The sequence below is a fragment of the Salvelinus alpinus genome, chromosome 12 (assembly GCF_045679555.1).
Source record: "Salvelinus alpinus chromosome 12, SLU_Salpinus.1, whole genome shotgun sequence".
Taxonomy (NCBI): domain Eukaryota; kingdom Metazoa; phylum Chordata; class Actinopteri; order Salmoniformes; family Salmonidae; genus Salvelinus; species Salvelinus alpinus.
Window position 1 is genome coordinate 45728349 of NC_092097.1, and position 15854 is coordinate 45744202.

Here is a 15854-nt window from a genome sequence, read left to right on the forward strand (position 1 = left end):
TTGCTCTTGCTGCTGGTGATTCTCTGATACACCTCTACGCAGACGACACCATTCTGTATACTTCTGGCCCCTCTTTGGACACTGTGTTAACTAACCTCCAGACGAGCTTCAATGCCATACAACTCTCCTTCCGTGGCCTCCAACTGCTCTTAAACGCAAGTAAAACGAAATGCATGCTATTCAACCAATCACTGCCCGCACCTGCTCGCCCGTCCAGCATCACTACTCTGGACGGCTCTGACTTAGAATACGTGGACAACTACAAATACCTAGGTGTCTGGTTAGACTGTAAACTCTCTTTCCAGACTCACATTAAGCATTTCCAATCCAAAATTAAATCTAGAATTGGCTTCCTATATCGCAACAAAGCATCCTTCACTCATGCTGCCAAACATACCCTCGTAAAACTGACCATCCTACCGATCCTCGACTTCGGTGATGTCATCTATAAAATTGCCTCCAACACTCTACTCAACAAATTGGATGCAGTCTATCACAGTGCCATCCGTTTTTTCACCAAAGCCAAGGTAAAGCTCCACCTTATCTCAGCTCACTGGTCACCATAGCAGCACCCACTCGTAGCACGCGCTCCAGCAGGTATATTTCACTGGTCACCCCCAAAGCCAATTCCTCCTTTGGTCGTCTTTCCTTCCAGTTCTCTGCTGCCAATGACTGGAACGAACTGCAAAAATCTCTGAAGCTGGAGACTCATATCTCCCTCACTAGCTTTAAGCACCAGCTGTCAGAGCAGCTCACAGATCACTGCACCTGTACATAGCCCATCTGTAAACAACCCATCTATCTACCTACCTCATCCCCATACTCTATTTATTTATCTTGCTTTTTTGCACCCCAGTATCTCTACTTGCACATTCATCTTCTGCACATCTACCATTCCAGTGTTTTAATTGCTATATTGTAATTACTTTGCCACCATGGCCTATTTATTGCCTTAACTCCCTTATCTTACCTCATTTGCGCTCACTGTATATAGACTTTTTGTTTTCTTTTGTTCTACTGTATTATTGACTGTATGTTTTGTTTATTCCATGTGTAACTCTGTGTTGTTGTATGTGTCGAATTGCTATGCTTTATCTTGGCCAGGTCGCAGTTGCAAATGAGAACTTGTTCTCAACTAGCCTACCTGGTTAAATAAAGGTGAAATAAAATAAAAAATAAAAACATTGTGACCACATCAGTTTTACTACTATGCATACTACTTTCTTCTACTATTTGTTTTTATTACACAAAAGGTATTCAAATATATTTGAAATGCCTGAAATTGGTCTCTATTATTAATAGAAAATAGTAGACAGCAAGTGCAAGGCTGGAGAAATTTGAGGCTCGCGACCAGATGCGCGTTCTCGATTATAAACCTCTGACGCCTTCATCCGGGAATCTTGTACGAACTCGCTCTCCAACATGGCGGCGCCAGGTGAGGTTTATGTGGGTGAACGAGCTAGGTCGGGTGGGAGATTTCAGAGGGTATTAGCTCGACACAATTTAGCAAATATCGTTTGACGAGTGTCTACAGCTTGTCGTGTCAATCTGTGTCGGTGTTCTATGTGTATATTTTCATAAAATTACTGTTTCTCAGGGATAAAGACGCCGCTGCCGGCTAAGTGATCTAGCTAGCTAACGTCGTTAGCTTCGCGAGGCAGCTATTTGCTCAAGAGTTTAATAATTTCTTCCCGGTGTTTTTCATTGAGTGATATGTTACGGGTATTGCGTTGACTTTAGGGTGTGACTTTGGATTGTATCATACATTTAAGTAGTTCGTAATGTTATTCATAAGCAACTGACACATTGTGTCTAAGTAGTCGACGATTTACTGTGGCGCTAAGACAAGCAAGCGCATTTCTTGTAGGAGGGTCTGGTTCAGTGGCATGGGTTTCTCAAGGAATTTCCCACGTGCGGATTTTGGTAACCGATTGGTGAAGTAGGACAGTTGCTGGACGCGTCCTATCGCTGGCCTCCCCTCAAATGTTAGCAGGCTGGCGTATTTAATGATGTCAGCCACATGCCACTAGCATAGGCCTTAAAGTATTCCCGGTAAGCAGTCCTTTGCTGACGAAGCCAGTGGATGTAATGACAATGGCTAGCTAAGCAACTAGCTAGCTCGTTAGCTTACTAACATACCAGTGGTAGCTTCAGCTGTATTCGTTTCAGCTGTATTAGTTAGCTTGGAACCATCCAGTTTCGAAATTATTTGGTTAATGTTGGCTAGTTTAAGGAAATATGGCTACATTGGCAAGAATGACTCACTGGCTATTTCCCCAGTTTGGTTTCACGTAATTCATAATGATTCACCACGTGGAAGGCACTACTTTGCACCTAGGCCTGACTTACACGCTGTTTGCTAGGATAATTTAATATTGTAGCTTGTTCTACAGTGTGTATTAATGGTATTGTTGTCACTCACTGCACGAGTACCATCACCATTCATTGTAAACCGTGTGTGACCCACTGACAAGATACCAATTGTAAACAGGCTGTGTGTGTGATGCTCTGTAGTGTGTTAAAAGAATGCCCTGACAGCTGGGATTTTCACAATGAAGCCGCCAGCCCTCTTTGTTTTTCCCAGTCCGCGTCAAACCAAAACAAACCAACCAAACCTGCTCCATCAGAAGAGCTGGGTCTCATTGAAACCAGTAGCCAACCAATTTAGTCACAATAACAAATGTAATGTCTGTAACACACACACACCTAAAGTGTTGTTGCCCTTGAAGAAACAACCAAACTCTCTGTTGCTGAAAATAGGATAAACTGTAAAAGCACTTATCAGTGATGCCCAATTTTGTTTTAGAGCGTTTCAATATAGTGGCAGTTAATATGCGGTGAGAGAGACCACTCCCTGTTTTAGAAGCAGGTTGGCATTCATGGGAATGACTAGCGTACTGGAGGCAGCTTTGCAGGGTAATCACTAGCTGGCCTTAACCACACTGCTAACCTTATGCCTTAACTTTAAATTTAGACCAAAAAGCACATTTTTGTTTTCATTAATTTTTACAATATGTAGCCAGCTTCAACTTTGCAGCTGGCCAATCTAGTGGAAATCTCTCAGCTCTGCCTCCAGTACAAAATTAATCTCAATAAATGTCATCCTGCAGTTTAGAGTGGGCCCAAGGCTCATCTGGCTGGCTTTGGACCCACACACACTATGAAGACCTATTAGACAGACACACTGTTTCATTGTCATGGCCTGCACGTCATTGCTCCTTTATCTGACGATGCTGGACTGGAGCAGTCCACAACAGTGAGAAATTACTATTTGTTCGCATGCAGCTGTTGGCATAAAGGGTGGATTGAGGCCTTTTCTTAACCAATGCGCTTGTTTTGCCTTCGTCAGAGAATGTCAATGGCAGTTTGTGAAAATGACGTAACATAGTTTCATGAATTTCCACTAGCTCGGTATAGACACTTTCATTGGTTTCCAACGCAATGCAGGACTGCCTGGAGGTAGAGGGCTGCACTCCTGCGGAATGCCAACAGGACCTGCTGGTCCCAATAGAGATCATAGCAGCCAATCAGCATTTTTCATGCTGCGGTTGGGAGCGGGCAGTCTGTCTGACTATTTTGGGATGAAAATAATTGTTTCGCAGATTTGAAAACGGCTTTCGTTCTGCGTTGTATGCATTAGCCTGCCTACTGTATTAAAAACACCTATTTGTTGCATTATTCACATAGTCATAGTGCTTTAAGTTCAGTAGCCTGCCTCTCCTCCTAGTTAGGTGTGCAAAATCAAGTGCATCTGTATATGTGTTGTCTCAATTAAATAGAGTAGGCTGCCTATGCATTGGTGGAGAATCAGGTGGCAGTTATCTTTCCAAGGATTTTTTATTAAATGTGATTAGACAATAGTTTACTACAGTGTCTGTAAATAAATAATAATGGTAAGAAGTGAAGGGCGCTCAACAGACTTGAGTCGAGGTGCAATCAAACAAATAGATTATTGAAAAGACACAATGCGCGCGTAGGCTAAAAATGGTGAGCGAGTATTGCCTCTTCATTTTCTATAAATATTTTTTGCCCATTTGTCTCTGCTTGCAAATCGTCCTCCTAAAAGGTAGGCTATATCCTATATGCTAACGAGAAAGTGCAACTGTCCTCAACATTTTTGCAACTTCAAGTTCATTATCCATACGTGGAGTTCAAGTGCATGTGTGGTCTCAATTCAAGACTAGGCTTGGGTGATACTGTTTATATCATATACTGGGGTATGTTTCGAAATACAGATGGTATGATTTTCAGTACTGTTTTATAAATTTTATTTAGGGGGTGTTGTGTGCTACTCAACTGCTTACAAACTAATTATAAGAAATCTAAGATGTCAAATTATACCGACCCGTATACCCCACTATGGTAAAGAGACGGTATGAAAATCTCCATACCGCCCAACCCTAGTAGGCTATAGCCTATGCATGGGCGGCAAAGCACAGGGCCGTTATCTTTACAAGGGAATTTACTTCCTAAATATGATTAGGCTATAGTTTACTACATTGCCTAGACAAATATGGGTGATAAATATTTATTTCTATCTGAAAACAGTCTCACTCCTAAAACATATCTCAAGAGAAAGTGCACGTCTCTTCAAACTACGTCTAGCCTGTTTGATTATCAGCCAGTAATACCGAAAGCCTAATAATGGGACACGTGACAATCTCTGGCAATTTAACCTATTTCTTGGGTTATTTTTGTGGATTTTGATATTGCCTGTAGGGTGCAAAATTGCTTGGACCATGGCTGGCAAGTGAGCTGTGTCACATACGCCTAAAATAACATTGAAGGACTGTGGTTGGGGTCGAACCTGTTGCGCGTAGGAGTAGAACAGAAATCCAGCGGAGTGCGGTATGAAAAGCTGCGGGCGGAATTAATAAATCCATCTCTCGCAGACCTCTACCTCGAGTCTAGTAGTCACAAATCAATTTAAATGTACCGCTTGTAGTGGTCTATGACTTCGTAATTACATCATACAAAATGTCTTCCAAATGTACCCTCTATCTCTTACGTAAGAGACTGGCAACCATGCTAATCCAGACCCTTAGATTGGAAACTAGGGACTAGTGGTCGTTTTTGGACAGTTCACCTCTGTACATTACATTTCCCTTCAATGTTTCATGCAGCCCACTGATCTCCCTCTCTCCCTCTCCAGCTAAGAAGAAGGGGAATAAGAAGGGGAAGACCCTGACCCTCACTGACTTCCTGGCAGAGGACAATGGGAGTGGAGGCAATGCTCCACCACCGCAACCCAGCTATGCCAAGTCCACCAGCTGGGCTGACGAGACGGATGACCTGGAGGGAGATGGTGAGAGACACAACATGATGCTTGATGAGATCTCATATGGGGGCTCATCCAAAGATGCAAACTTACCAGGGTTTCACATTCACTAGGGTGCAATGCTAATAACTATGCAGATCAGTGAAGTGTAGCATTGGGAATCATGTCTTGTTGTTCCACAGTACATTTCTATCTGTTTTCGATAACGTTGCACCTGTCCATGAAAAAACATATCCCTCTTCCTTACTCCTCCCACTCTTTCTCTCAGTGTCCACCTCCTGGCACTCAGGGGAGGACAGTTATCGGGCCCCGGCCATAGATCGCAACATCCTGCCCACGGCGCCACGGTCGGCCCGCGAGCCCAACGTGGACCGGTCACGCCTCCCCCGCAGCCCCCCCTACACCGCCTTCCTGGGCAACCTGCCCTACGACGTCTCCGAGGAATCTATCATGGACTTCTTCCGGGGCCTAGCGGTACGTACTAGATCCTGTCAGAATGGCAACTGTGTTAACAAAATCTGTGTTTTCAGTAGGCACAGAATGGTGCAAAAATGCTTTGCACTCCTACCTGGACATGTCTATGTTGTGCCGACTCAACATGACTCTGGTGTGGGAAGGATACCACACACTTTTTGACTTGTATATTATTATTTATATATCTTATTTATTTAACCTTTTGTCAATAGGGGGAGCTGTTAGCACTATTTTTTTTTACATTTTCAAATTAAACTGCCTCGTACTCAATTCTTGCTCGTACAATATGCATATTATTATTACTATTGGATAGAAAACAATCTTTAGTTTCTAAAACCGTTTGAATTATGTCTGTGGGTGAACCAGAACTCTTTCTACAGCGAAAATCATGACAGGACATGCGAAGGTCAGAAATCTAGGCTCTGTTCTCAGATCAGTTTAAAGCTCTGTGTGTGCCCTATGGGTCGAAATGAACTGCACCCGCCTTCCCCTGGATGTCAGTAACCAATGAGAAGTGGAATGGAGTCTCTACGTATTTCTCAGAGTTTATAAAAGGCCATGGAGTGACATGTCCGTTCTTTTGGACGCTCGTCAAGGCGCAAGAGAGGACATCAGAATGGCATGCTCAAAAGCTCTCGTTATCGGCATAAGATATATCCGTCTGTGATTTAATTCGATATAAGTGTTAGAAACATCATAACGAAGTTATTTTAAACCGATTTATATCAGTTTATGCGAGTATATTGCTATTTTCGGAATTTTCGTAGTATTGCGCTTTGAGGATTTGGACATGTGTGTGCCACGTAGCTATTGTTAGCTGCTAGTTCCGAAGTTGAAGAGGACGTTTTACAACAAAGCAACGATTATTTTGGACAAAGGACAACTTGCCCAAGATTCTGATGGAAGCTCGTCCAAAAGTAAGAGCTATTTATGATTTTATTCCGTATTTATGTGGAAAAATGTAAACGCATTTGTCGGCCATTATTGCGGCACTAGTCTGGCTGTAACGCACACTGTATGTCTAGTAACGTTAATTTTAAAAATCTAACTCAGCGGTTGCATTAATAACTAATGTATCTTTCATTAGCTGTCCAACCTGTATTTTTTTTGTCAATCTAATCGATAAATAATCGTAAACTTAGGTACCTTTCCAAGATGGCGCCGGACAGAATGCATGCCATGTTTTGACTGATTACATTGCATAACCACGATTTGTGATGCTAAATATGCACATTTTCGAACAAACTCTATATGCATTGTGTAATATGATGTTACAGGACTGTCATCTGAAGAATTCTGAGAAGGTTAGTGAAAAAATTAATATATTTTGGTGGTGATAACGTTATCGCTCTTTTTGCCTTGAATCAATGCTGGGGTGATGTTAGCTCATGTGGTATGCTAATATAACGATATATTGTGTTTTCGCTGTAAAACACTTAGAAAATCTGAAATATTGTCTGGATTCACAAGATCTGTGTCTTTCAATTGCTGTACGCTGTGTATTTTTAAGAAACGTTTTATGATGAGTAATTAGGTAATACACGTTGCTCTCTGTAGTTATTCTAGTCGCTTTGGTGAGTTTTGTGATAGTGGCTGCAATGGTAAACTATGATTTATACCTGAAAAATGCACATTTTTCTAAAAAAACAGATGCTATACCATAAATATGTTATCAGACTGTCATCTTATGAAGTTGTTTCTTGGTTAGTGGCTATATATATCTTTATTTAGTCGAATTAGTGATAGCTACTGATGGAGTAAAAAACTGGTGGAGTAAAAAAATGTGGTGTCTTTTGCTGACGTGGTTAGCTAATAGATTTACATATTGTGTCTTCCCTGTAAAACATTTTAAAAATCAGAAATGATGGCTGGATTCACAAGAAGTGTATCTTTCATCTGGTGTCTTGGACTTGTGATTTAATGATATTTAGATGCTAGTATTTACTTGTGACGCTATGCTAGGCTATGCTAGTCAGCTTTTTTACTGTGGGGGGTGCTCCCGGATCCGGGTTTGGGAGGAACTAGAAGTTAACTAGGCAAGTCAGTTATGAACAAATTCTTATTTACAATGACGGCCTACCCTAGTCAAATCTGGACAATGCTGGGCCAATTGTGCGCTGCCATATGGGACTCCCAGTCAAGGCCGGATGTGATACAGCCCGGATTCGTTCCAGGGACTGTAGCGATGCGTCTTGCATTGAGGTTAGGGCAGGGTGGTATAACATATTTTGTGATGTACTGGTATTGATGCAGTGACCAGTTTGGGTTTTTACTTTACCTTCTAAATCAAAGTTTATTTGTCACGTGCGCCGAATACAACAGGTGTAGACCTTACAGTGAAATGCTTACTTACAGGCTCTAACCAATGGTGTGGAAAAAAAGGTGTGTAGGTAAGTAAAGAAATAAAACAACATTAAAAATACATTTGAAAAAAGAGTAGCAAGGCTATATACAGACTCCTGTTAGTCAGGCTTATTGAGGTAGTATGTACATGTAGGTATCGTTAAAGTGACTATGCATATATGATGAACAGAGAGTAGCAGTAGTGTAAAAAGAGGGGTTGGCGGGTGGTGGGACACAATGCAGATTGCCCGGTTAGCCAATGTGCGGGAGCACTGGTTGGTCGGGCCAATTCAGGTAGTATGTACATGAATGTATAGTTAAAGTGACTATGCATATAAGATAAACAGAGAGTAGCAGCAGCGTAAAAGAGGGGTTGGGGGGGCACACAATGCAAATAGTCCGGGTAACCATTTGGTTACCTGTTCAGGAGTCTTATGGCTTGGGGGTAAAAACTGTTGAGAAGCCTTTTTGTCCTAGACTTGGCACTCCGGTAATGCTTGCCATGCGGTAGTAGAGAGAACAGTCTATGGCTGGGGTCATTGACAATTTTTAGGGCCTTCCTCTGACACCGCCTGGTGTAGAGGTCCTGGATGGCAGGCAGCTTTGCCCCAGTGATGTACTGGGCTGTACGCACTACCCTCTGAAGTGCCTTGCGGTCGGAGGCCGAGCAATTGCCGTACCAGGCAGTGATGCAACCGGTCAGGATGCTCTCGATGTTGCAGCTGTAGAACCTTTTGAGGATCTCAGGACCCATGCCAAATCTTTTTAGTTTCCTAAGGGGGAATAGGCTTTGTCGTTCCCTCTTCACGAATGTCTTGGTGTGTTTGGACCAATCTAGTTTGTTGTTAATGTGGACACCAAGGAATTTGAAGCTCTCAACCTGCTCCACTACAGAATGTGGACGTGCTCGGTGCTCCTGTAATCCACAATCATCTCCTTAGTCTTGGTTACGTTGAGGGATAGGTTATTCTGGCACCACCCGGCCAGGTCTCTGACCTCCTCCCTATAGGCTGTCTCGTTGTTGTCGGTGATCAGGCCTACCACTTGTGTCGTCAGAAAACTTAATGATGGTGTTGGAGTTGTGCCTGGCCATGCAGTCGTGGGTGAACAGGGAGTACAGGACGGGACTGAGCACGCACCCCAGGGGAGCTCCAGTGTTGACGATTAGCGTGGCAGATGTGTTGCTACCTACCCTAACCACCTGGGGGTGGCCTGTCAGGAAGTCTAGGATCCAGTTGCAGAGGGAGGTGTTTAGTCCCAGGTTCCTTAGCTTGGTGATGAGCTTTGAGTGTACTATGGTGTTGAACGCTGAGCTGTAGACAATGAACAGTATTCTCACATAGGTGTTCCTTTTGTTCAGGTGGGAAAGGGCAGTGTGGAGTGCAATATACCGGCATTTTAATGTTTGGTTTGTTAAATGTGATACGCCATGTGTAATGTCACTTTATAGTTCACTTTACTACTTGAGTCATCTCTCTCCGTTCTTTCTCTCCATGCCACTTTCCACAATCTAGCCAAGCCCCCTGTCACTCAAGGAGTGCATTTGATGTTTCTCAACCATGCCACTTGCGTTCAGTCTGCATGGTCAATGCAGCACATGTAACAATGTTGACAACAACAATGCTGTTTTCACTTTGCTTCTTAATATAAATCCACTAGCATTCTATAATGACACGATTCGTTTGTTTCTTACATCAGCAAACAGCTAGTTTGTCTTTTCTTAGCAAGTTGCCCTGAATCTTGAGACACTAAATGTTAATTGCTAATAGCTATCTAGCTAGCTAATAAATGTACTGAGTAAGAGCAAACGTCACTAGCTAACACAGCCTGATAATACCAGTGATGGTGTAGACCTAAATCGGCATGTTTGTGCAACAGTATCTTCTAAATCAGAGGAGTATGAAAAGCAAGAATATGTTAGCTACATGAAGTAGCTAAGAGAGAACATGCAATGTAGCCAAAGCTTATAGGGTCTACTAGGAAACACTTAACATTTTAGTTCCTAGCCTGTCACAATAACTCCTCCCTGGCATTTTAATTTGTTGTCTCAAACAACACTGTATTCAAAGTGCGCACTATTATATTCTAACCATAGAACAGTCATTCTATTTCCATGATTCCAACAGTTTTGCTCTAATTCGCAAGTCAAATCGCATTGCAACATTTGGGTAAAAAGTCCTAGATAGGGCTGCACGATATGGGCAAATTATGTGGCAGTGTGGAAATTCTCAATTGAGCACTAGTGTCAAGTACTTAAATAAAAATACTTGAAAGTACTACTTAAGTCGTTTCTTTTTTTGTATTTGTACTTTACTTTGCTATTTTTATTTTTGACAACTTTTACTTCACTACATTCCTAAATAAAATACTGTACTTTTTACTCCATACATTTTCCCTGACACCTAAAGTTAGCAGACAGGAAAGTTGTCAAATTTACGCACTTGTTAAGAGAACATACCTGGTCATCTACTGCCTCTGATCTGAAGGACTCGCTAAACACACATGCATTGTTTGTATATTAGGTCTGATTGTTGGAGTGTGCCCCTGGCTAGCTGTTTAAAAAATAAATATGGTGCCATCTGGTTTGCTTAATATAAGGAATTTAAAATGATTTATGCTTTCACTTTTGATACTTAAATACATTTTATCAACTACATTTACTTTTGACACTTAAGGATATTTAAAACCAAATACTTAGACTTTTACTCAACTAGTATTTTAGTGGGATGACTTGAGTAATTTTCTGTTAACGTGTCTACTTTTACTGAAGTATGACAATTTGGTACTTTTTCCACCACTGCAATTGAGTGCAGGAAATGCAGTAATGATAGAAGTGCTGAAATTTGTTTTTGTTTTATACTGTTCAATTCAACCATCAGAATGGAGAAAGACTCATTGAAATCACTTGGTGTGTTGCCACCCTAGGATCACTCACTACTCATAAAGCAAATGTACAACTTATTATTCAAAAACTAAAAACAGTCAAATACCATACAAATTTAAAAAAATACCGTGATATAATATTTTGGCCATATCGCCCAGCCCTAATTGAGATGCAATGCCTTAGACCGCTGTGCCACTCGGGAGCCCAAACATGTAGATCTTTATGGAGATAGATCTACATTTTCAACACAGTGTAGATCTGTGTTGATTGACCGCTACTATCAGTATATAGGAAAGGGGAACTGTAAAACATTTACTATTATAAGGGTTTGCACCAAAAACAAATCTATTAGACTCTTTACCAAACTTAGTTTTTGCTGACCAGCCTCGTTATCTTAAGAATTATACACCTATTGAACCTGCCAACGGTGAGCCTCTTGGCACCAATCGAAGCCGTTGCTGTTCTCTTGTAGCAGACACGGTCAAATGGATGCCAAAAACAACACTTTCACCGACGGTCGCTGTGCAGTTTGACAATAACTGACTCAGCAACATTAAGGGGAAGGACACTTTATGCTAAATTGTGCCTAGAAATAGTGTGATGTGTATTTCTTGGCAGTCATTGTGATTATATGACAGATCTATTATGTGTTATCAGGATTCTAATTTGATTTGCCTCCCAATGATCGCTGCAGAAAAGTTTTCTGTTTTGAAGGAGATATGAGAAACTGAACGACTGTGGTTGTGTTGATGCTTGTGGTCAGCTATTTATACACCAGTTTGTATTCCTGTTAGGGATGCACATTTTGGTCAATTTTGCTGCCGACTAACCGACCCCTCATTAACCGGTCAACAAACATCCCCCCCCAATCAGTAAAATGAGGTGACCAACAGAAAATACTATGCATGTATACAAGGAGCAGACATTTTTCTTTAAGAACTGGAAACATGCAACAATAGAAAACCTGTTGTCTTAGTCAAAAGGCTATAGTTTATTATCGAACATGCAACTCCTGTAATGAAGCAGCCAATAAAAAGTAATTTTTGAACATTTGCCGAAATTCAATTCGTGGGAAATCACTGTTCTAAACAGCGCACTTAAAGCAATCAGTTAGATATGTGATAGACCAATCTCAGTTAGAAACCTAGAGAAGGGGAATTTTATCGTAATGACTAGGATGGGTTGCTAATAGGAGCATTGTGCCTTTGGCTTATGGACAATGAAAGAAAGTTTATACGAAAACCAATAGAACAGAAGAGACATTCTGTATCTTCATAAAATAATTGCCTCCACTTTCTATGGTTGGATTTTGGCTAGGCTACTTTGAAGCAAGGTAATACATGCCTCATTTATTTAAAGTTAAACGTTTGGGTTTCAAACCGTTATATTCCTTCAAGTTCACATTGCAAAGTTGTGTGTGACCGTTGATATAGCCTATGCACTCAAATGCTGTTATTACGAGTTGATTGCTGTAATTACAAGTTAATTGTGGCTATAAAACAGTTAACACACAATTACATTTATAATTTTTATTCGTTGTGCAATGACTGGGCTTACAAAAGCACATGCTCTCGTGATGTCTGACAGGCAATATCCTAGTTTGAGGAGCAGAATAGCCTATGATGTATGATGAACGCGTGTAATAAGATGCTTAACAACTAACAAAATATTTAATTCCACAAAATTATTCAAATGTACCTATAGAACAATAAGCATGACCGGTCAAATGTATTTTCGGCGGCTAACCAATTTTAACGGTTAACCGTTAACATACCTAATTCCTGTCAAACTGAAGGACACAAACAGGACATTCAACCCACCTGAGGTTAATCATTGCCTATATCTATAGGAGGTGGCTTAACTGGAACCATCAACTTGTCTAGCCTGTTAATATACTCTTGAGTGTGCAAAACATTAGTAACACCTTAATTCTTACGGCTGAGATCCCGTTAACGGGGCGATATGACAACAGCCAGTGAAAGTGAAGGGTGCCAAATTCAGAAGGACAAATCTCATAATTAAAATTCCTCAGACATACAAGTATTTTACACCATTTTAAAGATGTTGTTAATCCCACCACAGTGTCCAATTTCATAAAGACTTTATGACGAAAGCACACCAAACGATTATGTTAGGTCTGCACCTAGTCACAGAAAAACCCAGCCATTTTTCCAGCCAAAGAGAGGAGTCACAAAAATCAGAAATAGAGATAAAAGATACAAGTATTAAACATGGAACTTTAGATAAACTTCTCCTTAATGCAACCGCTGTGTCAGATTTTAAAAAAACTTTACGGAAAAAGTACACCATGCTATAATCTGAGTACGGCGCTCAGAGCCCGAATAAGCCATAAAGATATCCGCCATGTTTTGGAGTCAACAGAAGTCAGAAATAGCATTATAAATATTCACTTACCTTGCACTCCCAGGAATGCACTCCCAGGAATCCCAGTTCCATAATAAATGTTTGTTTTGTTTGATATAGTCAATCATTTATGTCCAAATACCTTCATTTTGTTCGCGCGTTCAGTCCAGTAATCCAAATTCATGACGCACAGGTCAGACAAAGTCAAACAATTCCATTACAGTTCGTAGAAACATGTCAAACGATGTATAGAATCAATCTTTAGGATGTTTTTAACAAATCATCAATAATGTTTCAACCGGAGAATTCCTATGTCTTCAGAAATGCAATGGAAAGCAGGTCGCTCTCACGTGAGCGCGCATGTTCAGCTTGTGCCAGACACCTGACTCAAAGAGCTCTCCTTCCCTCAGTCACAGTAGAAGCATCAAACAAGGTTCTAAAGACTGTTGACATCTAGTGGAAGCCTTAGGAATTGCAATATGACCAATATCCCACTGTATATTGGATAGGCAAATTTACAAACCTCAGATTTCCCACTTCCTGGTTGGATTTTTTCTCAGGTTTTTGCCTGCAATATGAGTTCTGTTATACTCACAGACATCATTCAAACAGTTTTAGAAACTTCTGCGTTTTCTATCCATATCTACTAATAATATGCATATCTTAGCCTCTGAGCCTGAGTAGCAGGCAGTTTATTCTGGGCACCTTTTCATCCAAGCTACTCAATATTGCCACCCAGCCATAAGAAGTTAATATTGAGTTGAACACCCTTTTGCAACTTCGACACGTGGGTTCATGCAAGCAGAATGCCTCTGAACCCTACCAAGTGCAAGGTCCTATCAGTAACCTTAACAAGAAATCCACCTGTCCCATGCCACCTCTGGATTGAGGGCCAGGATCTGTGTGTGACAGTACAGCAGGTAGCCTAGCACTTAAGAGCGTTGGGCCAGTAACCGAAAGGTTGCTGGTTCGAATCCCAGAGCTGACTAGCTCTGTTCCCTTGAAAGAAACATAACCCTAATCCAGAGCAACTTACAAAAGCAATAAGAGCACCTGCAAAAAATAATATGTTAACATTTTAGGGGTAATTGTACAGAAGCACTTACAGTGGGGCGAGCAGGTTGCTACTATGCTAACCAAGAGCAACAGATCACTGTTTCTCCTTCGCCGCCTTAAAAGGTTCCATGTGCCACAGGAAGACCTGGTGAACATGTACACCCGCTACATATGCCCCACCCTAGAGAATGCCACTCCTGCTTGGCACAGCTCACTGACCCAGCCCAGTCTAATGACCTGGAGCATTTTCAGAAGAGAGCATGCCGCACCATCCCAGGAGGACTCTCCAGTTATACCTGTCCCTACCTCAGCTCCATGAACGACATACAACTCTGCACTGATTGCTGTCAGCCTCTTAAAATCTAAATTCAGAGACTGGCTACCCCCTCACTGACAGGCAGGAACGTCCGCAGCCAAAACAAACTGACTACGAAAGTCTAGAACTGAATGGTACACGAGGTCACCAATCCCATATTTCTGCTCATTGATTCATGAGTCACTTTAAAATCGCAGGACATTATTAGTTAATTTGTTTTACTATTTCTATTTTATTTTTATCCATGTTTGTCAGTGGTGGGAAAAGTACCTTATTGACTAAAGTGAGTCACCCAGTAAAATCCTACTTGAGTAAAAGTCAAAGTATTTGCTTTTAAATATACTTAAGTGTAAATGTAATTGCTAAAATATACTTAAGTATCAAAAGTATAAATCATTTTCTTTCAATTTCTTTATATTAAGCAAACCAGACGGCACCATTTTCTTTTTTAAATTTACAGATAGTCAGGGGCACGCTCCAACACTCAGACATAATTTACAAATGAAACGTGTTTAGTAAGTCTGCCAGATCAGAGGCGGTAGGGGTGTTCCATTGATAAGTACGAGAATTTGACAGTTTTTCTGTCCTAAGCGTTCCGTACTATTGGGTGTCAGATTTTTTTTTTGCGTATAAAGTATTACATTTTTATGAGGAATGTAGTGAAGTAAAAGTTGTCAAATATGAATAGTAAAGTACAGATACTTTAAAATACTAAAAGTATCACACCACTGTATGTTTGTATGCTCATGGATTTCAGTTTGTATTAACTGCTATGGGTGTAATAAAATAAACTTGCTTATTATATATACAGTATCAGTTAAAAGTTTGGACACCTACTCATTCAAGGGTTTTTCCTTTTATTTTTACTATTTTCTACATTGTAGAATAATAGCGAAGACATCGAAACTATGAAATAACACATGGAATCATGTAGTAACCAAAAGTGTTAAACAAATCAAAATATGTTTGAGATTCTTCAAAGTAGCCACACTTTGCCTTGATGGCAGCTTTTCACATTTTTGGCATTCTTTCAACAAGCTTCACATGGAATGATTTTCCAACAGTCATGAAGGAGTTTCCACAATGTTGGCAATGCCTACTCATAATTGCTTTAAATCACACGATGTGCGTCTTATCTT

The 15854-nt window shown here is 40.9% G+C and overlaps 1 protein-coding gene and 1 non-coding gene across 10 annotated transcripts in view; both read left to right on the top strand.

Moving 5' to 3' along the window:
- The first annotated feature begins 1341 nt into the window (after window positions 1-1341).
- LOC139536236 (eukaryotic translation initiation factor 4B-like) overlaps window positions 1342-15854 on the top strand; it is a 39021-nt gene continuing 24508 nt past the window's right edge. For all 9 annotated transcript variants that reach the window (XR_011667280.1, XR_011667279.1, XM_071336576.1 and 6 more), the window contains exons 1-3: window positions 1342-1435; window positions 5153-5305; window positions 5547-5752. Coding sequence is in view for 7 of the 9 variants with exons in the window: in XM_071336576.1 (XP_071192677.1) it covers window positions 1423-1435; window positions 5153-5305; window positions 5547-5752 (372 nt within the window). In the remaining 2 variants the exon portion in view is untranslated. The remainder of the gene's footprint in view (window positions 1436-5152; window positions 5306-5546; window positions 5753-15854) is intronic.
- Window positions 11415-11550, top strand: LOC139536624 (small nucleolar RNA SNORA16B/SNORA16A family). Its single transcript, XR_011667350.1, has one exon. It is a non-coding gene; the product is annotated as a small nucleolar RNA SNORA16B/SNORA16A family (small nucleolar RNA).